The 27,896-nt window shown below is 40.2% G+C and overlaps 1 protein-coding gene across 3 annotated transcripts in view; it reads left to right on the top strand.

Annotated features, from left to right (window-relative positions):
- The window catches only part of GLG1 (golgi glycoprotein 1), a 148,283-nt gene extending 120,834 nt beyond the window's left edge, over positions 1 to 27,449 (top strand). For all 3 annotated transcript variants that reach the window (XM_023741903.1, XM_023741904.1, XM_023741905.1), the window contains 18 exons: positions 598 to 719; positions 2,184 to 2,285; positions 4,557 to 4,713; positions 6,819 to 6,956; positions 9,597 to 9,683; positions 11,074 to 11,136; positions 11,870 to 11,983; positions 13,257 to 13,345; positions 14,247 to 14,364; positions 15,619 to 15,711; positions 18,458 to 18,595; positions 19,970 to 20,093; positions 20,828 to 20,970; positions 21,168 to 21,269; positions 22,334 to 22,441; positions 24,002 to 24,122; positions 24,782 to 24,888; positions 26,906 to 27,449. In XM_023741903.1, the coding sequence (XP_023597671.1) occupies positions 598 to 719; positions 2,184 to 2,285; positions 4,557 to 4,713; positions 6,819 to 6,956; positions 9,597 to 9,683; positions 11,074 to 11,136; positions 11,870 to 11,983; positions 13,257 to 13,345; positions 14,247 to 14,364; positions 15,619 to 15,711; positions 18,458 to 18,595; positions 19,970 to 20,093; positions 20,828 to 20,970; positions 21,168 to 21,269; positions 22,334 to 22,441; positions 24,002 to 24,122; positions 24,782 to 24,888; positions 26,906 to 27,073 (2,094 nt within the window). In that variant the 3' untranslated portion in view covers positions 27,074 to 27,449. The remainder of the gene's footprint in view (positions 1 to 597; positions 720 to 2,183; positions 2,286 to 4,556; positions 4,714 to 6,818; positions 6,957 to 9,596; positions 9,684 to 11,073; positions 11,137 to 11,869; positions 11,984 to 13,256; positions 13,346 to 14,246; positions 14,365 to 15,618; positions 15,712 to 18,457; positions 18,596 to 19,969; positions 20,094 to 20,827; positions 20,971 to 21,167; positions 21,270 to 22,333; positions 22,442 to 24,001; positions 24,123 to 24,781; positions 24,889 to 26,905) is intronic.
- The last annotated feature ends 447 nt before the right edge of the window (positions 27,450 to 27,896 follow it).

The raw sequence follows: 27,896 nt of genomic DNA, 5'->3' as shown, positions 1-27,896 counted from the left end.
AAACTAAAACAATTTCCGAGGCCAACTCTTCAGACAGGGATTGGACTGGGCTGTGAGACATAAAGTGATATTCGTGAGGATTGTGCCTTTTAGCTCAAGTAGATACAAGAGACTAAACGGGCAGCTTCTGTCTGGAGGTGAGATGGGAAAGCAGAGAGGGTTAGGAGCTGGTTGAATGGACACGGGTAATCGGGTGGAAAGGAGGAGTGTGCTGTCACAGTATGGGGACAGCAATTAGAGTCACATAACAGTGTATGTATAAATTTTTGTATGGGAAAAAATGAAAAAAAATTGTAAAGACCTTTTGTTTTGCAAATGTCCAGGGATGGTTCAAAACTTATAGGGAAGCAGCCCTTAGCCATCAGTTGATTCTGACTCATAGCGATGGCTTAAACAGAAACACTTGCAATCAAGGTAGAGAAACTAAGTTGTAAGGCATCTGACTGGAGCTGTTGAACTTGGCCACTGACAATTGTATTACCTTGTTAGAGGACACTGTGATATGCCAGACTGAATAACTGATTGTATGGAGAGATGACATTGCCGTTGCCTGATACTGGTGTGACTTTCTTTCTTCCTTCTTGTTTTTTTATCCAGCTTCAGACACTGATTCAGGAGACTGACCCTGGTGCAGATTATCGCATTGATAGAGCTTTGAATGAAGCATGTGAATCTGTAATACAGACAGCTTGCAAACACATAAGATCTGGAGACCCAATGTAGGTTGTCTTATTTGTGGTATTTGTCCATATTGTATTTTGCAGCGCACCCAGGAAACATGACTTTTGAGTGGTTTAACATCTTAATTGAAATTTTGTTCAACAGGAACACATACCAGCTTTTAAGACTAGTATTGGAATTCAGACTTTGGCTCTGCCTCGTTCATCATGTAGATACCTATACCCAGCGTTGTGATGATATTTGTTGGCAATACACAGACATGTACATAAGGTTACTTAATGGTCAAATAAAAATAGGAGAAATACTCAGGCTAAAGTGGTGCATGCTTTGGCCCTAGACTTTTCATCCTATTTGTTCATTGACTCATTGTGTACATTGGCTATTTAATAGTCATTAGAAAGAGGTTAGTTATCATTGAAATAGAAAGCAGAATGTGGTGGTTGGAGAGGTTGGATGATGGCTCTAGAATAAAGACTGGAGTTGCAGCCAAGATCTATGAAAGCTGTATAAATGCTAAAAGAATGTGTGGGAGTCTGTGCGTAGTTTTGCCTCATATGATATGAAAACAGCTCTTCAAACCAGGTTGTAAGTAAGACAGCTTCCCATTCAGCAAATATTTTTATAGCCTGCAGCTGGCAGTACTTACCAATGAAATGAACGCAGTCCATGTTTATCATCATTCTGCCATGTATCATCATTCTGCTATGCGCAGACTCCTGCTGTCTGTGCTGTGGTATGGGATTTATAGTGGGGTGCTTCCTTATGGTTTTGTGTGGCTCAGAAGACAGACAAACACTCTTTAGACTAATTAAGAATATGTATCAATATAAAAACAACTACATCAACCAAAAAGGGGGCAGGGGAGAGGGAAGGAGGAGGAACTAGTACAGATTAAAAAGATTTAAGAGACATATCAGTCAAATGCAGTGTGTGGACTTTTCAGACAAACATGTAAGTAGACATGAGATGTTGAGAAAACTTGAAAACTGACAGGATATTAAGTGATATTAAGGAAATTTTATTAATTTCTTTCAGTGTGATAATGGTATTCTCATATTTTAGAGAAACATGTTAAAGTGTTTACAAATGAAATTATATGATTTCTAGAAATTTTTTCAGAATATCTAGCAAGAGGGAGTAGATTAAAACAGAATTGACCATTTGTATATAAAGCTGTGCGGGAGGTTATTATAAGATTCTCTATTATTGTACGTATTGGAAATTTTTCATAATAAAAATTTTAAAGCCGCTGTGTACAGATTTCATACAAGCTGAGTCTGTAAGTGCTAAGCAGCTCTAAGGTTGATATAAGGCATACTTGATGTCAGTTCGGTTAATTTGAGAGATTCTCAAAAGAAAACAGCAAATCCTTGATTACCCTAGGAAAATAGCTAAATAGCTTTTTCTGTGGACCAAGGAAATACTGATGTTATTACAGTTCTGGGTATGTCATCAGAACTCTTCTTTCTCTTGTTGTAATTTCCCTCCTGTTCCATGGCCAGGATCCTCTCATGCCTGATGGAACACTTATACACAGAGAAAATGGTGGAAGATTGTGAACACCGGCTCTTAGAGCTGCAGTATTTCATCTCCAGGGATTGGAAGTGAGTATTTTGAAGCCTGAGTAAGTTTAATTGCCTCAGTCTACTCTCCTGCATATGTCAATATCAACTGTATGTTTTGAAATAATCAGTAGGAAATTATTTTTGTTAATTTCTGAGGTGGCTAACATACTCAGATTAGAGTGTGAAAAACTCGTTCTTCAGTTGCTTTCAGAACAGTGTCTAAAAGTAGAGTCAGCCCACTGTCCGTCAACTACCAAGCATCCCTGTTCACCACTACTGTAGAAGTCGGGGTCACGATTCAGATACCACAGATGTCTATCCAAAAAGATCTCTGGCACCTGTGGGGACAGAAAAAGCATTGGCTTTTTTCAAATATGTCTCTAAGAACATTATGCATTTTTGTTTTTATTGATTTGCACTGGGTATGAGGATTTGCTTTTATTTCTTTAACTATTCAAAGTTACTGAATTTATTCTATCTTAAGAGGTTTTTATCAATAAATGATAGCTTGATTCTCTTAATTCCCTTCTCATCCTACTAGCAGAAACGGGGTGGGGGGTGTGAACTTAGGGCGGAATCTCTATTACAGTATATAATTTATTGGCTATTGTTTCCCTCATTTTTCCTTGTTATGTTTTCCCTTCCCACCTCCAAAGCAGCCATTAATGGCTGAGCAAATGGCTTCTCCTCCTGCTTCCCAAGTTCAACTGCTTCCTGATTCAGTTGTATAAACCAATACATTTAGGTCATTAACTTTTTTTCTGGTGATTAATATATGTTTACCCACATTCTTTACTAGAAAGAGATTGCTTAAAGATTCCATGTATTTTAATTTCTTTTCCCTGAAATGAGCTTCAAAAGAACTAGAGAAAGCTGCGTGGGAATTTCCCTGTGCTTACTCAGGCTATTGAAACAAAAATAAAGAGTTTACTGAGTAACTGCCTTCATCAAAATCATGTTTTTTCCTCTTCTTTAATCCCTTCCCCTGTGATTAAAAAGTTCTTCACAGTCCTAAAAGCTACACATTAAATACTAGCTTCTCTACTCCCATTATATAGCCCTCCCCCAAAGTTGACAGCGTAATGTGGACGGAATTGATCACCCCTTGATCTAATTTGGAGAAACACAGGCTCTTTGCCTACCTTGTCCCCAGATTCATAGTTAAATGTCAAGGGGTTTTTTTTTTTGTTTTTTTTTTTTAATTCATAAGCATATCCAAATAAAAATACAACTGCCGAAAATGTTACAAGACCTTACCTTACATGGGAAAAAAAGAAGAGGATCAGTTTTACTGTAGAAGTTCAGTGGGAGATTCTGTTTATCTTGCCATTTCCTGCTCTTGTTGAATCTAGTATATCAGGTAGGATTGAACTTCATTCATGCTTAGAAAAAAGTATTTACTGAATAAAAAGTTATGAATTGCCTGGTGGTAGCTACAACCTGAGTTTTCTCATTTCAACAAAGGCATGGTTGTGCTGAGTCTAGTATTGTAATTGCTGCCGGCTGGAAACCCCAGGTTCTGCTTGACTCACCTCAGCCAGTAAACGAGAGACTGAGGTGGGAGAGCAGAAATGTACCTTTATTTCATTGTGCAAGAAAAGGAACAGTTGGGGCTGCTGCCACCAAGACTGGTCAGTGAGGGCAAGGGGGAAGGTTACCTTTAAGGGGTTTACGAGTAGGAAGTTCATACAAGTTACCTCAGCAACATTCTTAATCATAGTATGCAGGTGCAATGGGGTTTACATATAACTTCATGCATCAAGTGTTCAGAAAATGGTGGTTAAACTCTACCCAGAGGTGGGGAAGTTCCTATGTATGAGGTACTTTAATGAGCTAAAAGGTTATCCTGAACGTCAACATGGTGGCTAAACCGATTTCTGCCAATTTCCTCTAGTTTTGGGCAGCAGTTAAGGAGAGGGGAACGAGGATTTTAATGTAAAGCTCTGAGGTATGTCAAGCCAAGAAATCAAGATGTTAGTGTAAAGCTATGGGGTGTGCCAAGCAAGCTGCTTGAGGTAGTGGAATTTTCCGCAGCCTGAATACCTCTGTCTTATAATGTTAGGTATCTTATGTAGCCAAAATAACATCTTTGAGGTAGGACTTCAGTCTTCTATAGTAAGTTTAAATTTCTAAAGATTTACCACTGTGTGTTCATTAAGAACAAAATTCAGGGCTATACGTTTACATATCTGCTGTTGCCACTACCCTGGAGGTGATTATCGATGAGTGCACATTGTAAAAACTCTTTAACATGTGTTAGAAGGAAAAGTATAGTAAGTAGTGGTTATCTTTTAACTCTTAACTTTATAGGCTAGATCCTGTCTTATACCGCAAGTGCCAGGGAGACGCTTCTCGTCTTTGCCACACCCATGGTTGGAATGAGACCAGTGACCTTATGATGACTCCTGGAGCTGTGTTCTCTTGCTTATATAGACACGCCTACCGCACTGAGGAACAGGGAAGGAGGGTATGCAGTCAATACTGACTTTCTTTCTTTTTGTCATTTATTTTTTAATTAGTTTGCCATATAATGTTCTGATTTCTGTCATCCTAGGAAAACTTTTTAATGTATCTGGTGGGGAGGGGTCTGCTGTACTACTAGAAACTTCTTCATTCAGTGAGTGTATGAAGAGTTGCTCCACCAGCTTCTTTCTGTCTGATTTTGTTTTTAACAAAGTGAGTGGGGGAAGACTCCCAGTTTTTCTCCTTAAATTACCAAAATCTGAGTCACAAACAGACAAATTCTGCTGCCCTTACTTTATTTAGTTTTAAAGATCTGTTAGAAGCTTTTAGCCAGGATACAAATGGTTCCTTAGGCTTCTGCCCTTGGCAGCAGAAAACATAATACCTATGTTAAAGAGGCATCTCTGACAGTGCACTAGTTGGAGCAGAAACCGCCATACCTCAGTCCCTTGATATTTGTTTGCCCTGATCGCTACCTTCTTTTGAGATATTGTGTGTGGATGGCTCTCAGGCAACATTTGCTGTCATTTGGTGCCACACTGACATGCTGCTTGCTCTTCACGGTAACCTTTCTAAGGCTTCTGAGATACTTTATTGCATTTCATTTCTTCATTTGTTACAGAAAATAGAGATGAAATTATTTCATATTCATGTTTATAAATACTCCTCCTGAGCTTAATGCAAAAGTCTGATTGTTTAGGATTCTGAATCAGGAGACCCAAATGGAAAGAAATGTCATGCTTCAGCTACTGCCATCTTAGCCCAGTTTTTATACTGCTCTGCATGAGAATATGGGAATTTGTTGTTACTTTTTTCGTCATATAATGAGCCTCTCATTAACCGCAGGGGCTCCTAAATCCTGGGATCTTGCCACCCACTACAGTAGGAGTTTCCTTCTCTTGTAAATGGTCAAGGAAGAAAGGACAGCCCAAGAAGAGCTAGATGATGCCCAGCTGCCATCACCAACCTCTCTGACAGGGGTCACAATAGAGGGTCCCAGGCAGAGCAGAAGAAAAATGTAGAACAAAATTCAAATTTACAAAAAAAGACAAAACTTCCTGGTCTAACAGTGACCCGAGGAACCCCCAAGACTATGCCCCCAGACACCGTGCTAACTCAGAACTGAAGCCATGCCTGAAGTCCACCTTTCAGCCAAAGATTAGACAGGCCTATCAAACAGTAACACATGTGAGGAACATACTTTTTAGTTCAATGAAATATACAAGACCAAATGGGCAACGCCTGCCCAAAAGCAAAGACGAGAAGGCAGGAAGGGACAGGAAAACTAGATGAATGGACACTGAGACCCAGGATGTTTGAAAGGTGGAGAGTGCTGACACATTGCAGGGATTGCAACTAATGTCACAAAACAATTTGCGTATAAAATTTTTAAATGAAAAACTAATGCACGTTGTAAACTTTCACCTAAAACACAGTAAAATTTAAGATGCTATTAAAATTTAAAAAAAAAGGGTGGAATGTTGGTGTGCTCAGTATTTTAGTAAGGGATACTGACTGTACCTGCCAATGACAGCTTTCTCCCAGCCCTTCCAAAAATATTAGTTTCTACCTGCTTCACTTTCTGCTGATTCTCCATAACCCACCTAGAAGAGCCTGGTCCTGACCTGTAGTAACTGTTGCTTCTACTGTTTCCTGCTTAGTCATTCTGAGTTTAGGTAAATTTGAACTATGTTCTCCTCAACCAAGTGTATTTTCTGTCATGAACTAGATTCAGCTTTCTACTCTATATGAATAAAGTGACAAATTACTTTTCCTAAACAAAAAAATTCCCTAGCAAACCTAATCTGAATGAATCCAGTTTACTTATGTCTGGAGACTCTTAGGAAAGAATGTGTTTTCATATAGTATATTAGAAAATGCTGAATATATAATTGCATTCCTAGAAGTAGAGGCTTTTCAGAATCTTCCATTGTAGAAGGAGTAAATTCTTATTCTGTAAGAGACTCAAGGTATGAAGTTTGGGAGGTATGAAGTTTGTAGTTATAAACTATAAAGTTACTTGTTAGTTGCCTGACAACAGGTTTGCTCTTTCCAGTGTCTTTTTGTTTTTCACCTTTTAAGGTATTTTGCTTGTTCTTTCTCATGTAGCTCTCACGGGAGTGCCGAGCTGAAGTCCAGAGAATCCTGCACCAGCGTGCCATGGATGTGAAGCTGGACCCTGCCCTCCAGGATAAGTGCCTTATTGACCTGGGGAAGTGGTGTAGTGAAAAAACAGAGACCGGACAGGTAGGGGACTTAGCTCCCTGTGTATCTTACAATATTATTGTTAATCATTAACATTTTATCTAGAGTACAGACACCATGAAATCCACCTCTGTGTTTACTACATGGGCATGATTTTTTACATTATTCAGTGTTTGCTTTTGTAAAAATGGCTTGGGGGCAGTATCTGACTTCCTCCAACCCCACAAGGCGGGAAGGAGAACCAGTATCAACAGTGCAAGGCTGACTCCCATGAGGTGGAGGCCAGACAAGCCTCCTCTTTTTGCCATTTTTACTAATTCTGACACTAACCATCCCTCGCCCAGAACTCTCTGCTTCCCTACCGGGTTTGGTAATTCATTGCAATGGCCACACAGAGCTTACAGACCACACTTACCATTATGTGGTTAATTAGGGAAGTAACAGTTACAATTCAGACTCAGGAACACTCAGGAGGATACAGCTCTTCCATCAGGACAGCCTCTTCCCAACCGTGCAGGCCTCTCCCCAAAGGTACTCAGCTTTCTCTGTGGGCCAGGAAGCCCACTGTGCCGTCTCCTGCTACGGGGTCTTTCTTGCCACTGCTGCTCACCATCTTCAGGATGACAGCTTGCTCTCTCTCTCTCTCCTCTTTATATCAGGAATACGTGTGCTTTTCCTAAGCAGTTAGTTTATTTTTATATTATCATTACTGTACTTTATAATTAATTATATTCCTCTCTCTGTGTTATGGTTTAGAAAGCCTAGAGTCAAAGATCTGGCCTATCTGTAGCAAGGATGTAAGATTTCATGGTAGGCATTTTGTGCACCACTGGCTCTATCCCCCTTTCCTTAACGTCTTTTCCTTTCTTTCCTTTTTTACTCATTTTTAATTCATTTTATCTTGCCTTTCTTTTTTTCCTTTCTTGCTTTTATAAACTGCATTAAATCCTTTTGAGATAAGGCAGCGTATAAATATGTACATATATACGTAAATACTGGTACGCAGAAGTAAATAGTGTGCATGGCTTAGAAGAGTCCTATGAGATGTGTAGGAATGGAATTATTTTTCCATTTAATAATTGACAAAATTGAGGCTCAGAGAAGTAAACTATATTGACTATATTCTTTCCATTATAATATAACCTCTCCGTATTGGAAATGGAGGGAAGGAGCAGCACCCAAGAATTACATGCATGCTATGAATAAGTTCCTTAGGATTTTTTGCTTGGTTAAAAAAAAAAAAAAATGCATTATTGCATCCTAGCAAATCAAGTGGAACAGTAGTATGTCATGTCTTCCGTCTTAAGGCAGAGACACCAAGCAGTGAAGAATAGCTATTTATTTAAAGCCCTGTTAGTACAGAACTAGGAGTGAACTCAAGTTCCCAGGTTCCATTTGTACCACTACAAAGCACCCTGTTGGGGTTAAAGTATTAAAGAGTCATATATACCGGAATTGGGCATTTCAAAAAGTAACATGGTTACTCAGGTCTGTTGGGCATGAAAGTATCATTTCAGCTTCCTGAGCCTGCTACAGTTTTGTTGGGTTTGTTGTTTGAAAATGGCCTAATGTTTAGCTTTCTGCTGCCCGTCTCCAGTGAAGCACAGGATGTGGTGGCATGGAATCACAGGAAACAGTTTCCTTTCCTGCCTGCTCCCTGATAACTGTTTAGAAAGCTGCACTACATTGCAGCCCATCGCTGAGAAGCCAAATTTAAGAAAAGATTCCATAAATAGGATTTTTTTGCTTAGCCACTTGTTTCACTCCATAGCATTTTTCCCTGTGGCTCCCCCCTACCCCCCTTTCTGAGTATTGTGTAATTCCTATAACCCTTCTTCTCCCTTCCCATTCTAATTCTGAAACAGAGAGACTCTTGCAGAATAATCAGTAAGTTAAACTTGATCTTTAACAGAGTACTTGGCTGAGCAAATGGCTGTTGATATGCTTTGGGAAGGTGAGCTGATATTATGCTTAAAACCTCTAAAAGAAATAGTAATAAACTGATACTGTGATGTAGCCCCAGCCGAGTTTCCAAAACCCAGACAACATAGCTTTTAGATGCCCAAACTCTGGTGTAATCACTTGTTTTGAAATTTCCCTCAGAGAATCCTTTGATGTGGGCTAGGGTTAGAATCTCAGGTTTGACTTGCAGGAGCCATGAACTCTGGGCTGTGTTCCATACGCTGGGTCCTGACCTTGTTTACCCATGTAGTCTTAAATTAAGCCATTTCTTCCACTGTGAATTTTTTGTCAAATGGTCATTATGAAATTGTAGCTTTAAAATGGGAGGTAAAGATTATCTAAACACAGGTTAACAATGGAACTGCAGGGTGTTAATGAAGTGAAAATAAAGGCCTGATAAGCTTTTTAGACTCTGAGTACTCCTGAAAGTGGACTCTTGGTGGACTTAGAGATTTGGCCTTCTGGGCGCTTAACATTTTGAAAAAACATATTGTACCCCCATTAGTCCTCTTAGCCACCCTATTACATGAGGTGATTGTCTTTTCAGCAGTCTTTGTGTGGGGAATCAAATAAAGCTTTATGTTCTGTTCAATGAGGTATTTTTGCTTAAAAAGAGGAGAAAATGAGAACCACTCGAAAGGAAGTAGACACTGATGTCTCAACTTCCCTTGATCATTTATGTAACTCACAAATGCCAAAGGATTGCCTTTTTATTTGCAGGAGCTTGAGTGCCTCCAGGATCATCTCGATGACTTGGTTGTAGAGTGCAGAGATATAGTCGGCAACCTCACAGAGTTAGAGTCAGAGGTAAGCAGTTTGCAGCTCATAGAGAGTGCCCTGTCAGCAGCCTTCCCTTTGTGCTGAGTTATACTGTTTCTAGACTCCTGAGAATGAAGATTCTCTGTGAAACAAAAGAAACCTAGTCATATTCTCCTCACTTGCTTTCTAGAGAAGTATATATTATATTGCTTCCTGAATCCCTTCCCTTGTTTCTCTAGAAAAACATCCTATACACTAGCCATTCAGTTTTATACATAAATTGGAGTCATCACCATGGTTAGACCTGGCTTTTTTTTCCTCCTTAAGAAAAGGTAACAGTTGTGCTTACCTTTAAGTAAAGATAACAACACTACTACAGATTTCTTACTCACATTCAAGAATAGTGCAAGCATTCCTGCTCTCTTATCCTTAGCTCTTTTAATCAGGTCATTTGGTAATGTTTGTATGTTTAATAAAATAAAAGCCTGAGACCTCCAGTTAAACATGGAAGATTGAATGCATGTGTCTATCTATATTCCATCTTAAAACCCACTAAAATATTTAAAATGGATGTTAAAAACTCATAAGCTTACAAGGACATTAAGAATGGGAGAGGAGATGACAAGATAAGAGAAGGCAATAAACTTTTGAAAACTAGAAAGCAAAAAAATGGACTGGTTGAAGAACTGAATATGAAAGAAGCTGACCTCAAGATGTGTTTTCCCACTATGTGCAGTTACTCCCTATCCTTGGCAGAAGAGGTTTCCTCTCTGAAGAGGTTGATAGAGGGATTCTGAATGATGCACAGTGGTGGGCAGGGGAGATATGTTGAAAACAGTAAGATTTATGGAATGAACTATTTGAATTGTGAAAATCAGCAATACATGAAATTGCATCGGCGGTGTATAACTCTTTGCAGGAAGGTGTTATTTTATCAGCTCATGCTCTACGGGGGTTACTCTGCCAAAGGTATTTCATATCTATTCCCCAGAGACAGCAGTTTGTCATCTGATGGGAGGGCAGTGATCTGTATCTGGTTTATAAGCTTATAAACTAAAGATAGATGTCAGTTACCCTGTTTGCATTTTGAACTGCTTAGCATTTTGGAAAACCTCCAAAGGCTTTACATACTCTAATGTTACTGCTAAATGTTTTCACACTCCACCTTTTCTTAATTTTGCCTTCTCTTTTGTTCAGGCACAAGGGAAATCTTCCTCTAGAACATTTGCCTTTCAAAATATAATGTAGGGCCAATTCCGTCTACCCAGGGGCTATTTAATTTAAATATTAGAATTGTTTCCAAATGTATATATTAGATTATTTACCCACCAGATGCTACAGATTCAGAAAAAGAAACTGTCCTTTCTCCTCCCATCCCCACCCCTCCAACCTTGACTCTTTCTAAAGCAGAATTATTAATATATTTAATCTTCTCCAGGATATTCAAATAGAAGCCTTGCTGATGAGAGCCTGTGAGCCTATAATTCAAAATTTCTGCCACGTAAGTGATCCTTGGAGAAACAAGGGTTACAGACAGAACCAAATTCACTGGGACTCACCCCCAAGTGTGTTGAACCTGCCTCTGTCTTCAGCATACATTACTCCAGCTTTGATAAGTTAAACTTGAAAATAAGATCAAGAGAGAGGTACCAGTATCCTGGGCCAACCTTATTTGATTATCCTTTGTAGGTGGCCAGGTATGTGGTTAGCAGTATTTGTTGAGATGCTGTTTATAAGAAAAGATGGAACAGGGAAACCTCTATTAGTTTGGCCGAGTTGTTTCTGATACATCAATCCAGAATTTGTTACCACTAATAGTGGCTTCCCCTTACAACTATCTCATCACACCTCAATGCTGAGTGAATGCTGTTGGTTTATTACTTTATTCACATGTTGAATTACCTAAAGTGTGGAAGTGAGACACAGTGTGAATCATGATAGTCAGGAGGCTATGTTAGATATTATCCCAAAAGCCAGCTGCTGGCATCATCTAAGGAGAGGAATTCAGGTACTGCAGAGTGCATATTCTTGTTAGAGTTTGATGCAGAGTAACTTGGTGATGTAAATTTTATTCTACTCAATGTATATCCTAGGCTTATTTTAAAACAACTTATGATGTATCTTGTTTGCCAAGGCTTCTAGAATTAGTCCCATTTACATTGTTCATGGATTGGGGTCCAGGTTTTATTCATGAACTGTTATAAATGAATGGAAATGTGTACTGCCTTCCTCAGGATGTGGCAGATAACCAGATAGACTCTGGAGACCTGATGGAGTGTCTGATACAAAACAAGCACCAGAAGGATATGAATGAGAAGTGTGCCATTGGAGTCACCCACTTCCAGCTGGTCAGTAACACCTGGCTGTCAGCTTCCTATGTTGGCTGCTTGGATGGTTACTGACTACCTTCCCTTTCAGAACATCACAGCACCTCTTCTGTGAAAAGTCATTTTTCCAAACATACATCCGTTTGATTCTGTTCTTAACAAATGTGGTTTTTATCTACTGTGGCCATGTACTTTGTTAAAACTCGTTGCCGTCCAGTCAGTTCTGACTCATAGTACCCCTATAGGACAGAGTAGAACTGCCCCATAGGGTTTCCAAGCAGCGGCTGGTTGATTCGAACTTCCGACATTTTGGTTAAACAGCTGAGCCCTTAACCACTGTGCCACCAGGGCTCCATATAGTTTGTTAGGCTCCTGGAAGTGCAATGACAAAAGGATATAGCCTGTACTCTTAGGGAACATGTGGTCCAGTGGGGATAGAGACAAGTAAAACGACCATTTCCTCCTTCAGTCACATTACTTGCTTTCGTGAGATATTTTGGCCTGTCTGTTAACAGTTAGTGGGATCTGTTATTTTTTGTTACTGGTCAGTGCAGTGGCCCAAATGTGCGTCAACGCACAGTATGCTAAGCCTTTTTTTTTTTTTTTCTTTTTAAATCATACTACGCAGGTCTAGCATTTGAATAATAAGTCAGACCATACTCTTCATAGCTATCACATTTCTAAAGGAAATGTTCCTGGTATAGCAAGTGCTTCCTTCCCAGAAAACGGAAGTCCAGTTTGCCTCTTTTTGGGACATATAGCATACTTGACTGCCTTCAACAGTTTGTTGTACGTTCATCAAATGTTATTGAGTGTTTTCCAAGTGGTGATGAAACAGATAAAACCCCTGCCCTCATAGACTTTATGTTCTAGTAAGAGAAAGACATTAAAGATAAGGTTACAAATAAATAGACAATCTCTGGTAATTCTATGAGGAAAAATAAAGCAAAGTAAAAGGGTACAGGGTGAAGGAGAAGGGGCTTTAAAAGGGCACATTTGAATAGAAACTTCAAGGAAGTGAGGGAGTAAACCTTGCAAAGATCTGGGAGAAGAGTGTTTCAGGCAGAGGGAACAGCACATGTGTGACTGGAATAGCAAGGAAGCAAGGGTGCCTAGAGAGGGTGTTAAGGAGAGATTGGAGGGTAATAAAGTCAGAGAGAGAGAGAGAGAGACAGAAGGCAAGTCATGCAGAGTCGTGTAAGCAGTCTTCTGAAAACTATATGAATAAAATGGCACCCACCACTACTGACTAAAACGTGCCACAGAGCTTCTGATTTTCTTTCTTGTCTTTCAGGTTCAGATGAAGGATTTTCGATTTTCTTACAAGTTTAAAATGGCCTGCAAGGAGGATGTGTTGAAACTTTGCCCCAACATAAAAAAGAAGTATGTAACTTCTAGTTGACTGTTCTGCTTCCACCAAGTCTTTCTTAGCTACTGAATGAATCTTCAGGATGTCAGGCAAGCTCCTGTTGTCTAGAAGGATTAGCCCTGGAGACCTCCTGTATATCTGCTTTGGTAGTGGGGCAGAATACTTGCCGTTGTCGAGACAGATAATCGTTATAGCTGCCTAGAGGCACAACTGGTTGTAGTTCTTATATGGAGAGCCTGTAGGCTAAAGAAACATTTTGAATTTCTCCGGATTCAAGCTATCTAACTGATAGTTTGTGTACTTAGAGGAGCAAGTTGCCGTGTGAGTTGAAAGAGGTTAACTGACTTCCTCCTGGCATTAATCTATTATGTCATTTTCAGGGAAGCAGCAAAGGCGTGTACTGAGTTATCTATTGAATAAACACGGTTTATTCATTTAAGAATTAGGTCTTAATGAGGAGAGCGATAAGCGTTTACAGCATGGCTGCCCAAATTCTTCCATGTTGCTATTTGAAAAGGCACATTTTCCCTCGTATAAACCAGGTTCCCGTTTTGCTCAGGTTTCTGTGCCTCTCAGGAATGAGTTTTACAGTAAATCAAAGAGGCACAGTCCCAGAGTTAAGAGCAGCATTACTTTGTAGTCACGTTTTTAACAAAGCAAGTGTTGGACTCTACTTGCACACATGTCCCTCTCTGGCCTCCCCTCCAGTCAAGAGTGTAGTCAACATCCACAGGCTGCTGCCGGAGTTTTAGGACATAGTCAAATGATTGTTGCTTTTAGCACTCTAAAAACCAGCGAAAGTGACAGGGAAAAGCATTCAAAAATATGGTAAAAAATGGTGTGGCTCCTGCCTCAGTCCAGCCTCTGCCCTCACGTGTCTTCAGCCAGTCTCAAGCCTTCTCCTTTCCTTGGCAGGGTGGACGTGGTGATCTGCCTGAGTACCACTGTGCGCAATGACACCCTACAGGAAGCCAAGGAGCACAGGGTGTCCCTGAAGTGCCGCAGGCAGCTCCGAGTGGAGGAGCTGGAGATGGTAATGCCTCACAATTTCCATTCCAAGAAACCAAAGGACAGGGTTTTTAGGAAGTTGGGTGGGGGGCTAGGGCAAATTGGAAGACGTTAGCAGCTATTTGGATGGTTAAGACTTGGAGCCGCATGCTAAAATTTAACCATGTGTCAATTAGTTTCTTGATTCACTTTTTTTTTTTTTTTTTTCACTCAGTAAAGATATTTTTTGTCTCACATAATTAGAAGTTCAGCTGTAAGACAAATTATAAACATGGTAAAATCATTGGCTTAATAATGTCCTCAAGGATGGAGGTTCTTTCTTTTTCTCCATTCTGCTGTCCTTGGCATCAGCTTCATCCTAAGGTTGGTTTCCTTCATGGTTACAAGACGGCTGCCTACAACAGTTGGGCCACCTGCTCCATTATTCATATCTAGCAGGGGAAAAAAAAAAAAAGAAAGAAACCTCCTCCCACCATGAAATAAAGATGCATTCCTTCAGTTTGATTGGAAAGGGTCAGCTTCGGATTTGTGCCCACTCACTGAGCAATAGCAGTCTCCAGGGAATGCCATGTACTGATTAGCTTACTGATCAACTGAGGTGAAATGGACACTGGGAAGGCAATCACAGTATTCACTATAGGAGGAAACTACTTCTGAGGTTAAACCCATGTTAAGAAGAAATCTAAGAAATATTCTCAGTATGGTTTGTACTGTGGATCATATTTATTTCACCTCAGTCTGAATAAAAACTAGTAATGAAAACCAAACAAAATTAATTTCTCAAAAGTTGCATTGTAAGATTTTTGCATATAGTGGCAGTGATTCAGTGATAATTCTATTTAAGTGGAGCTGACCTAATTGTTCTATTATATAGTCTTGTTTCAAGCTGGAAGCTTTTGTTCCCTAGCTATGTGCTCAGCTCTTTCTGTAAAATAATAATACTAACAAGAACAGTAGGACCCTATATTTACATAGTAGTTTTAACTTTCTGAAGTGGTTTCCACATATATTATCTTATTTCATCTCACAGCAGTCCTGTAAAGCTGTCAAGGTAAGTGGTAGCATTTCATTTTGCAGAAAAGGTCCGAGTCCATGTAGCTATTTAGTGGCAGAACTGAAACTAAAACCCACTTCTCTCTACTGGACCACCCTGCTGCCACTTTGCTGTGTAGAAGTTGTAGTCACTAACAAGATCCAGTCAGCAGGTAAGTATGTAGAACATTTGACATCTCCAGCTTAAAATAAACTCACTTTTCCATGCTGGCTCCCTCTCATGCAGACAGAAGACATCCGTCTGGAACCAGACCTGTATGAAGCCTGCAAGAGTGACATAAAAAACTACTGTTCCACTGTGCAATACGGCAATGCTCAGGTAACTTTGTTTTTGTTTTTATTTTTTAATTATAAAAGTAATGAGAAGGTGACATTTTAATGATTAATTCTTCACTGATGGGCTCCGTCACATCCTACCTGCAGCCTGCCTATCCAACCTAATCATCCCCTCTTAAGCCAAGCCAGACTACTTTTCAGTCCCCAACAAAGCTCCTTACCTACCCTCCTCTTTGTCTGTTACTTATTTCCTTCCCTGTTTCATGTTGCCCTTCCCCATCGTGTCTGCCTAATAAACCCCTAATCATCCTTCCAATGCCTCCTTCTCTCTGTAGTTTTTCTAGCACTATGTTCCCATTGTGCAGAAGTTCTTAACTAGAGATCACATAAGAATTCACCTATGGAATTTTTTTTTTTTTTTTTTTTTTAAATACACAGAACAGAGTCCTACCCATAATCTCTGGGAATGAAGGGCAAGCGTTTTGTTGTTGTTGTTGTTGTTTTGTTTTTTAATGTTCTCCTGGTAACTCAGTTACTCCTTCTAGTTAAGGTCATTGCTGTGGTGCTTTAGCTTTTCAGATAATTGCTTCATTGGCTTCTTGCATCTAATATTGCTGATGCAAAGTCTGATGTCATTCAGATTCTCATTTTCTACAAAGAATCCTATAATTTCACTGTGGTGTGATTAAGTCTGGGTTTTGTTTTCTTTATCCTGATTGGCCCTTTCAATCTCAGAATTTCTCCAGTTCTGGGACATCGTCAATCATTCTTCATTCAGATACTGTCTTTCTTTTCTTTCTTTTTCGGACCTTTTATTAGCTGGATCATATGAACCTCTCCCCCATGTCTCTTAACTTTTTCTTTCATGTTTCCATTTCTTTGTCTCTTTGTTCTTCATTGAGGTTTGTCAGTTCCATTTCCCAGATTGAAAACTTTTTTTTTTTCAGCTTTTTCCATTCTGCTCTTTAGAGAGACCACAAATTGAGTTTTTAATTTCAACAATTGCATTTTTTAGTTCTAAGATCTCTAACTGGTTCTTTTCATAACTACCTGTTCTTGATTCTTATTTACCATTTCCTCCTGTATTGCTCAAAGGATATTAAATATATTTTTGAATTCTCATTTCGATTGCTCTGTTGCCTCTTTTCCCCTCAGTTTTGTGTCCTTGCTTTATTGCATTTATCATCTTATGGCATTGTTGTTCTTAGGTGCCGTCGAGTCGATTCTGACTCATAGCGACCCTGTGTACAACAGAACGAAGCACTGCCCATTCTTGCACCATCCTCACAATCGTTGCTATGCTTGAGCCAGTTGTTGGAGCTACCGCATCAGTCCATCTCACCGAGGGTCTTCCTGTTTTTCGCCAACACTCTACTTTACCAAGCATGAGGTCCTTCTCCAGGGACTGATCCCTCCTGATAACATGTCCAAAGTATGTGAGATGTAGTCTCTCAATCCTCACTTCTGAGGAGCATTCTGGCTGTACTTCTTCCAAGACAGATTTGTTCATTCTTTTGGCAGTCCCTGGTATATTCAGTATTCTTCACCAACACCATAATTCAAAGGCATCAATTCTTCTCTGGTGTTCCTTATTCATTGTCCAGCTTTCACATCCATATGAGGTGATTGAAAACCCTACAGCTTGGGTCAGACACACATTAGTCGTCAAGGTGACATCTTTGCTTTTTAACACTTTAAAGAGGTCTTTTGCAGCAGATTTGCCCGTTGCAGTGTGTCTGTTGATTTCTTGACTGCTCCTTACCATGGGTCTTGATTGTGAATCCAAGTAAAATGAAATCCTTGATGACTTCAGTCTTTTCTCTGTTTATGATGATGTCCCTTATTGGTCCAGTTGTGAGGATTTTTGTTTTCTTTATGTTGAGGTGCAATCCATACTGAAGGCTGTAGTCTTTGATCTTCATCAGTAAGTAGTTCAAGTCCTCTTCGCTTTCAGCAAGCAAGGTTGTGTCATCTTCATAATGCCCCATTCTTCATATAGTCTGGCTTCTTGGATTATTTGCTCAACTCTTGGTGATTTTTATTGTGCCTTGAGGATTTCATTGAAGTCTCATGGCTCTATTCTACAGTCCTCACTGCTGCAGCTTCTCATCTGCTTTCCTTCTTTATCTTTTTTATAATACCTAAAAGTTGGGTGTAGGAAAGGGGAGACTTCAGGATATACTTAATCTGCTATCTTAAAATCCATCGCATGGCACTTTATGCTTTTATGTTTAGCACTCATCTTTTTTTAAGTATAGCTATTCATTTATATAAGTTTGTCCTGTGAGACTGTATTTGTCAAGGGTAAGGATTGGGTCTGATTCATAGCATCTAATACAGTCTACTCTCATGTGATAAATGATCAATAATTGGTGAATTAGACTGAACTTCCTGACTTGTGCCACTGTCTAATCATTGTTCTTGATCCGGGCACATGCAGACAGCCTAATGTATGCTCCAAAAGGAATCTTGAAAAGGAGCAGCTCTAGAGGGCGGAAGAAACCAGGAATCCCAAGTAGCTTTCCTTCCCTTTGGACTCCAGTGCTGCCTGCTACATTCTTAATTTGTATACAGTTTGGTTTGTTATTAGCCCTAAGTTTGTGGGTTTATAAGTATAATTCTCCTTAGACAGGAAATCTTGATTCCCATTGCCTGGGAATTAGAAACGAAACATACTTAGATAGAAAAATAGGGGGCTCACTAAGACACTTGAGTGCTTCACAGTCAGAATACATGGATTATCAATCCCTGACACACCCTTCAACTTGACCATACTTCTTATGCATTAGATTATTGAATGCCTGAAAGAAAACAAGAAGCAGCTAAGTACCCGTTGCCACCAAAAAGTATTTAAGCTGCAGGAGACAGAGATGATGGACCCGGAACTAGACTATACACTGATGAGAGTCTGCAAGCAAATGATAAAGGTAAGGAATCCAAAACCAAGGGCTGAGTAAGTAAAGGTAAGTAAAATGACAACAACAACATAAACTTCTTTAAATTTCAGAGAATATTTGTATAATCTGCTAATTTCAGCCTCTTTTATACAGCTAAGACAGTGTTTCTCAGAGTGTGGTCCCTAGACCAAAGCGTCTTCATAATCACCTGGGAACTTGCAAATTCTTTAGTCCCATTCAAATCTACTGAATCAGAAACTCTGGGAGTAGAGCAGACAGTCTGTTTAAGGAGCCCTGCAAGTGATTCTGATGCGTGCTCAAGTTTGAGAATCACTGAGCTGAGATGGCTTTGACTTTTGAGGTACAAGTAAATTTATGCCCAATAAATATAAGCTTGGTTTTGAAGGAAGTAAATGGTAGGTATACTAAGAACACCAGTATTGAACTTCCTGATCATCCATCTACTCAAAATATTTTTGTATCCTGCAGGTTGTTTTGTTTCATTTACTCCTCTAGTGAATGTGTTCTCTTGCGTCAGAGCTGAGTACCTAGATTTAAGTTCCATGATCTATCCACATATACATAAAGAAATTTATGGTCCTAGCCCCTTATTTCAGCTTTCCTTTAAAACAAAATGCTACTTTTCACCCTGTCAAATAAATTCTGAAGATGATTTTGAAAGTTAGAAATGTCAGGCTCTGCTTTGAGAGAGCTCCGTAAGAATTTAATGGCTTTTATAAAAATCAGTCAGTGATCCAGGTTCCTATATTAAGATATCAATAGCTTATAATCATTTACACTTTAGAGAACTGGAAACGGAGCACTGGGAAGGGAGGCTTGATGCTCAAGGGTCTCTCCAGAGTTTATCAGACACTGTAACATTTAAAGACTTGTAGTTTAGCAAGTAGAGACGAGCTTATTACTAGTCTAAAATGAATCTCTGCCTTAAAGGACAATAATATGTACACAGGGGCCAACCCCACAGTGTTTGATAGGATTATAGCCCCTGGAGTTAAGAGGTGAACCAAACTGGGCCCTTACCCCACATGCTTTTTCACATTGGTTTGTGGGTAATTCTTAGGTTTTCCCACCGGAGTTGGGTATAGATATGTCTTGAGGGCTACATGGTCACCTGGTAGAATGTTATGCTTAAACAATATTTAAGCTCATAAGATCAACCCTATGTAATGTAGAAAACAGTGAGTGGACAGAAATGTGGGAGAAAATGGGTAAAAAGAGACAAGCTTGCGGCCAGGTGCTTGTTCAGGCTTAGCCAATTCTCTGGTGCCTAGTGATAACCTTCAGGCTGCTTCTTTCATAAGCATTCCAGTAGATGTAAGAGTGATCTCAGATGGTGCTAATTGCCATATTTGGATAACTGTATTATAAAAACTTTGTTTGCAGAGGTTCTGTCCTGAAGCAGATTCTAAAACCATGTTGCAGTGCTTGAAGCAAAATAAAAATAGCGAACTGATGGATCCCAAATGCAAACAGATGATTACCAAGCGCCAGATCACCCAGAACACAGGTAGCCTGGCTTTCCTGGTCCTGCTGAGTATATAGCTGAAATGGAATTGAGTGGGCACAGAATTACCTAATTAAGCTACAGGTGGTTTGTTGCCCATGAATTTTAAGGGCAAGAGTCTGGATGTAAGGAAAATGGCTTACTCCTCCTTTGAAGAGGATCCAGAAGAATGGAATGAAAGTCATGGGAAACAGGAAGTTAGGAAAAAACAGAAAACCGCCCTTGAAGGGCCTACCAAACGAATCAGGGCTGATGTCCCCTGCGAAGAAACACCTACAGATTTATAAAACGTCATGCATGTAGCAGGAGAATATGTGGGTAATCTTGTTTTAGAACAGAGAAATACAGCTCTCAGTTGCGAGATCTTGTAACTTAATACACAAGGTGTGTTAGATATTTTCTTCTTGGTATTTTCAAGTATATCTATTGTAGGGAAGGTTGCTGATGTCTGCTTGATTTTTGTGAGGATTACTTAGAGTATTAGGACCACAAGACCCTGCAGAGCTGCTGCAGAATGGAGGAATCCCTGGAGATGTCCAGATCTACTGTTTTACCAAATCTTATTGCTGATTAAAAACAGTGTAGTGAGAGCTCAGGAAATATTCATTGAATAAACTCATCAGTGGTTGTAGTCATGGTCATGTATATAATATGCCCCTTTTTGGAAGGTAGATCTCTAAAAATTTGTTAATCTAGGCGGAGTATTTTATCACATGCTTAACCACTATCTGTTCTAGATTACCGCTTAAACCCTGTGCTAAGGAAAGCCTGTAAAGCTGACATTCCTAAATTCTGTCATGGAATCCTGACTAAGGCCAAGGACGATTCAGAGTTAGAAGGTCAAGTCATCTCTTGCCTCAAACTGAGATATGCCGACCAGGTAAACTGGCCTGGGCTCTCCACAGAAGTGTATATATGGAGCCACCTCTGCCCCTGAGAGTATTCCCTTTTTGAAGTCCCTGGCTTGCTCCTACTTTTCCAAGACTTTTTCATACCTTCCCTATCCAGGGGCTAAGGGACCAAATAAAAGCTGAAATTTTCTAATAGGCTGATTTATGCTCCCTTTCTCACATGTAGCGCCTCTCTCCAGACTGTGAAGACCAGATCCGAATTATTATCCAAGAGTCTGCTCTAGATTACCGACTAGACCCTCAGCTCCAGCTGCATTGCTCAGAAGAGGTAAGATTTGGGTGCAGAATTGGTTGTCAGCAGAGCTGATCAGAGAAGCTATTGTTGAAGAATTCTTTACTGTGCTTCCTTTCCCTTCAGCCCTGAATCTGTGGTTAGTTGAAGGCCCATCTTCTAGGCTCTCCATTGTCTTCAGTTCTGATTTCTATAACACTGAATTAGACTTGGCTTTAGTGCTGTCACTGCACAACTTTATTTCCATATTTCTGTATTGAACAAGGGTATTCTTTTATTTTACCTATCTAGATATAATTTGTTCTTTCCTTCTCCTTATTCGTCATGGTCAGCCCAGGACATCTCAAGTCTTGCCGTAAAGGTAAAATTGCTCCCATAACTGCTCTAAAGAAATGTCTGTCCTTGGAAATTATTAGACTTCCTAGCTTGAAAAGGACATGTGGAGAACCCTGTTCAACATATGTCAGTTTTAGGGGATCATAGCTAAAGATATTTCAAAGAAACTTACTCAGAACTATCTAAAGAAGTTTAAGCTTTTCATCTTTGCATGGGCTTTGTTTCAGGACTCCTCTGTGTGTGTGTGCATGCTTCCAAGTTGTGAATCTGGGTTGACCCTCAGCCTCTGTAAAAGGCAGGTTTTTGCTTTTAGTATTTTACTCGGCTTTATAACCTTTCTTCTTTTGGAACCAGGTAGTAGCCATCTTTGTGACAAGTCCTGGGACAGTCTGACTGAAATCTCAGGGTAGGCAGCATAAAGATATGTTTGTACTGATTTTGGACTCTGTGTGCCAGTCATTGTGAAGGAAAACAGAGCCCATCCAATACAAGAGAGAGGGGAGTGAAATCCACGACTCTGTTTGACGAACCCTCAGCACATGTGGTCAGAGGATCACCAAATCGACATGTTTAAGAAACCATGGTTTCTGGTGATAGCGGGGTCATCCCTCACTTAGAAAGCAGCAGTGACTCATTATGAGGCAGCACCAACACTGCACTGTCCAGAACTTGTTGGAATCAGCACACTCAACAGCTTTTGAAACCTTTTGCTCATTTCTCGTGCTCAATGAGGTGGCCTTGTTTTGTGTGTGTCTCCTGAACAGATCTCTAGTCTTTGTGCCGAAGAAGCAGCAGCCCAAGAGCAGACAGGTCAAGTAGAAGAGTGCCTCAAAGTTAACCTGCTCAAAATCAAAACTGAGTTGTGTAAAAAGGTAACCATTATCACCTTTTTAACCCTCACTTCCTTCTTTTTCCTCTTTTCTTCCCTTTAATGCTGTAGTCTGCACATCTTAATTATAAAATCTAAAATCCACACCTTCCTTTGCAGAATTCTATGCTGTTCCTTCTAAACCAAACTTTAATTTGGCCCTTGACCATTAATCGTCTATAACTTGAATGATAAAATTCCACAATAATGTACTACAGTTTCTTTCACATGTACTAATTCTGTATGAATATGTTTCATCTGCCATTACTAGACCTTTTTTTAAAGGCACCGTGAGTGCAATGGAGCCCTGGTTAGCTCAGGCTGCTAACCAAAAGGTCAGCAGTTTGAATCCACCAGCCACTCCTTAGAAACTCTACAAGGCAGCTCTACTCTGTCCTATAGAGTCACTATGAGTCAGAATTGACCTGACGGCAACGGGTTTGGGTCTTTTTTTGTTTGTTTTGGTGAGTGCAATGCCAAAGCAAAATGTCAATACCAGTATATCAATAAGTGTTCAACATTCATAAAAATCAGTCAAACTAAAACTTATAGAAAAATATGACTGCTAAGTATAAATTATCTTACAAAATTAAAAATGAAGTAATATTTAATCTTTTTTAAAAAAGCTTTCTCTTTTTTAAAAAAAAAGTGTTTCAGTGACATCATTGTCAAATTGATGAGAAAGTGGTGTGCAAATTTTTCAACTGCTAAAAAAGTTTCTGATTCCACTTGGTCTGGGGAATGGTAGGAGTTGGTTAAAAACTAAATCGAGTTATTTTCCTTTGGCTCCTTTATCATTACTTTGAGAGGACTTTTTGGGCAATATTTGGATTTTGTTTTTGGGTTTTGTTATTGTTGTTTTGCAGGCACTCCAGCCTTTCTATTGAGAGCAAACTGTAATTTTTGTTTAAGAAAGCCTTTCTGGTCTGTCTTTTCCTTCTTTAATTTCATCATGTATAAATGGAGAGTCTGGCAGGGTGCTGTCAGTACTTATGTTTGTATTCCTCTTGTTCAGAAAACCTTTAAACTCAAGAAAGCATTTTTCTTGTAGTCAGTCTTCTTTTCCTTTTGAGGGTAACAGTGCTAGAGTGAAACACCTTGTAAGCAAGTACACCTTTGTTTGACTAGGAATCTTAATCACTTATATCTTTGTCACTTTGTAGCATATCACTCTGATTTTCAGATTTCTTAAAGTAACAAAATAACTGTATTATACCACTAAAAATACTAAATTTAGGTACTTCAAAATAATACGGCATACCAGATACCAAAAAACCAAATCAGGTCTTAAAATCATTAAAGGGTAGAGACCATCTCATCTTTTTATCCCCTGCTTTACTTAGCAAACAGCTTTGCATGCACTAGATCTCAGGATGTATTTATTAGTTAAATTGGATGCTACTGCATTCTTTGCATCATTGCCACCTATCCCAGAGTAATCTCTGTTGTTAACCCTCAGCCTTCCCTCCTTGATTTTTTTGTTTGTATATGAAGTACTTACAGGCAACCGATTTGATGCATTTGCTCAATAAAATTTCCCTCTGCAATCGTCTTCCTTTCCCAGGAAGTGTTAAACATGCTGAAGGAAAGCAAAGCAGACATCTTCGTGGACCCAGTTCTTCATACAGCTTGTGCCCTGGACATCAAACATCACTGTGCAGCCATTACCCCTGGCCGAGGGCGTCGTAAGTCACTCCCAACTCAGTTTTGTGTTCACTCTGACCTTATCTGAACTATTTCGGAAAGAGTAAAGACTTCCCCCTAGACATCAGTTGCAACTACTCTGATCTGTAGGTATACAGCTCAACCACAGACAAAATCCCTGTGGACCTGGTTGATGCCAGGACTAGGCCTGTATAGCAAAATGAACTTAGGATTAGTCCTGCAAGTGTGAACTGCCCTAGCCATGACCAGAGCTACAGAATTGATGGAAGAGAAGGAGTTGTCAGTTATTTATTAGGGAAACAAACGTTAAGCCATCACCATGACCTTTATTCTCCCCTTTCCCAAACTGGAACAGCTTTGTCAGCTTCGCCAGACTGGACTCAGTAGACAGGTTCTGTGTGAGGTTGGGACCAGGGCAGCTGTAAAAGTTGTGTCTGAGCCAGGCATGCCCAATAAAAATGGAAGAAGTTTTAAGAGAGATTCTGGACAGCCAGCCCTGGAAGTTAAGTACCTTTCCTCTCCCTGTTGGACCTTGGGTCAGGTTTCCTGGAATGGGTTTAACTTTGTTTAGCCCACAGATCTGAATTTTCTGGTGCTCGGATGCTCTGCTCCCCAGCCTTTCAGGACTTTCTCTGTTCTGTAGTTTCAGACCCTTCTGCTTATCCTTTTCCTTCCACAGAAATGTCCTGCCTTATGGAGGCCCTGGAGGACAAGCGAGTGAGGTTACAACCTGAGTGCAAAAAACGCCTCAACGACCGGATTGAAATGTGGAGTTATGCAGCAAAGGTAATGACCCAGAAAATCTCCTAAAACAGCCATCTCTTCTGTCAGTTTCCCAGTCTCTTCAAGATCATTGACGGGTTTTTTTGTCTTTGTTGTCAGACTGGCTGTAAGTGTATATGAAAAATCTGTCAGTGAACCTTTTCTTTAAAACTTCATGGCTGTCCATGAGCCTGGAGCCCCATCTCCTTTTGCACCGGGGTTGTGTCTGCATGGCTCTGCCAAGGCCACTACTTTCTGCCCTCAGTTACCCTCAGTTAGCGATTGAAAAATGAGTCACCCAAAGGAGGGATGTAACATAAGCCGACCATGCAGTTATTACTTGCCCAAATTCAAAGAGAAAACAGACCTCAGGCCCATGGGAAAAGAAAGAAATTCCACCTCCTCTCCCTTGTAGCTTGTGTTTTTAATTTCACAGAGTCTTTAGAAGAATATGTATATGAGACTAGCCCTCAGCTAGCCTGGAACAGGGAGAATAATAGAAATGATGAGCCATTTGTGAACGTGTGTGGTACCCAGGCTGGGGGGATATTTTTCCTACAAAAATTCAGCCTCAGTGAGAAGAATAACAGTTCTCATGTCTACATTGTTTTGTAGTTTACAAACACTTTGATGGATATATTACCTCTTTTGAGCTTTGAAATAATCCTGTGAGGTAAGGCGAATGATTATTTCCTCACTTCACAGTGGAGAAAACCGTGACTTCAGAGATTATGACCTGCCAGAGGTTCCTCAGTGAAAGGTCACATTTCTGGATCCGTGCTGTTTGTGTCACCCCACAGTAGAATAGACATTTCCAGTTACCTTAAGTGCACAGAGTGACCATGGGGCTTACCTCTTTTTCCTGGTTAATTCCTCCTGTCACTCATATGCTTAAAGGTCAAGGGGAACAAGGCAAGAGGGAAAGAGCACAGAAAGTCTTCATACCTAGACATGAGGGAATGAGGGGAAGGGACCATAATTGTCACAGTGGCAAGCACTTCTCCCTCTTCTCCCAAGGGAAAAGAGGTAGCTTTGAAGACCTGGTTAGATGAGGCAACAGAAACACTAAATTCATTCATTCTCTCCTCACTGGTTTCCACTCCCTTGAGTTGCTTATTAGCATTCCTTCAGACTGCTTGTTTTTTGCTGGCAAATGTAAATACTGATGCTCAAATTGAATTGATCTCAAGCTTCCCCTGCTGTGTTCTGTGTACATGAGATGAGCATAGAAGATGCTCAGCGCTCTCTGGGCCAGCCCTTTTCAGGTACCCAGGCAAATATGAAACTACTGACTCAGAAGAACAGGTTTGTGTGCACCTGGGGAAACTTTTGGTCCTGGTTCTTCCATAGTGGGCTGCTGTGGAGGTTCATTTGAGAAACCATTGTGGAAAAATGAGGATGAAAACTGGTTAGACTTTACGTGTCCAGATTGGGGAGGTTGTTTAAGTATATTCAGTTTAGCCCACATTTGCAAATTATTGATTATTGATGTAGGGGAATGTTTATCATATAATGCTGAAGGAAAAAAGTCATAATACAGAATTAACATACAACACAACCTCAACTTGTTTGTATTTAAAAAGATAGCAAACAAAAAATATGAAGAATGTGTAAGAAAATATAATTTATAAGAAGCTGTGGCCTTCTGCAAGTCACTTAACCTCCCAGGCCTCTGGGTCTTCATCTGTAATATGAAAGTAATAAAATCTACTTGCTAGGATTGCCGTGAAGAGGAAATGAATGAAAACATGTGCAGGGCCTGACTTGTATTATTACGTTAGCAGTGGTGATCACTGTGGTGGAACTGTGGGTGACTGCATCTCTTTGTATTTTTCTGTATTATTTTTTTGTGGTAGATATACACAGTTCTGTGATCATGAAAAAGAGCTGTAGCTCTGTGTTTGATTTTCTTGTTCCCTTCCCTCCCTCCCCAAAAGAAAGGACATCGATTGAACTAGGAATCGAGGGTGGCAAGTTAGTCTGAGCACTGCCACCAGCCCAGTTATCTCTCAGAGTATGATGTTGCTACGTGTCCTTACAGGTGGCCCCAGCAGATGGCTTCTCTGATCTCGCCATGCAAGTGATGACATCCCCATCAAAGAACTACATTCTCTCTGTAATCAGTGGGAGCATCTGCATATTGTTCCTGATTGGCCTGATGTGTGGACGTATCACCAAGCGAGTAACACGAGAGCTCAAGGACAGGTAGAGCCGTCTTGACCACCAAAGGAACTACCTGTCCAGTGCCCAGTTTGTACAGCCCTCCTGTATAGTGTACCTATTCACCTCACTCTTCTAAGAGGTGACATCAACACCCATGTTAGAGCAGCAGCAGGTAGCCACTGCATTGTCCTATTTCAGACGTCATCCATGTCCATGGTGTCCTCCTCGTTCTCAGCCATTTGTGCAGCATCAGCACCTGGCCGCTTCGGTTATTGCCTTTATTGGCAAACTTTGGGTTACCTGCCCGTAGGCAAGTCTCTTATACCAATGGAACTACCAGTACTTCCAGAACCAACTCACCTGACCTGCAACTCATGATTTTTTTTTTTTTTTTTAAAAAAAAAAACACCAAAAAAAAGAAAGCAATTTTTAGAAAGGAAAAAAAATGTATATAGTACCACATCTCTTCCAGGCTTGATTTGGGCAATGGGGTTATGTCTTTTGTGTGACTGTGTAAAGTAAAGGCAGGACTTTAGAGGGGAAGCACACCACCCAGTATACTCTTAACTGGGGTGTCTTGCTCATTTCTCAAAAGCACCTTCGGGCCATGTCAGGCCATGGACATCACCCACGAGTGGGAAACCACTAACCAGCCTGCTCTGGGTCCCCTTTTCTTCTGCTGAAACAGTAATGCCTTCAGTTCCCACTCTAGGAGAGCCACTGCTGGTGAAGACCACAAGGCCATGGGTATTTCTGTGATTCCTCACCTCAGTGAAGTACAGCACGAGCCTCCCTAGGCCAGGGGCAAATGGGTTGGGGAGAGGATCAAAAGTTCATGAAGCCCATCAGTCCTTCGAACTGTATTGACA

The sequence above is a fragment of the Trichechus manatus genome, unplaced genomic scaffold (assembly GCF_000243295.1).
Source record: "Trichechus manatus latirostris isolate Lorelei unplaced genomic scaffold, TriManLat1.0 scaffold00194, whole genome shotgun sequence".
Taxonomy (NCBI): Eukaryota; Metazoa; Chordata; class Mammalia; order Sirenia; family Trichechidae; genus Trichechus; species Trichechus manatus.
The sequence above is the reverse complement of the archived record's forward strand: the minus strand, read 5'-3'. Positions and strand labels throughout refer to the sequence as shown.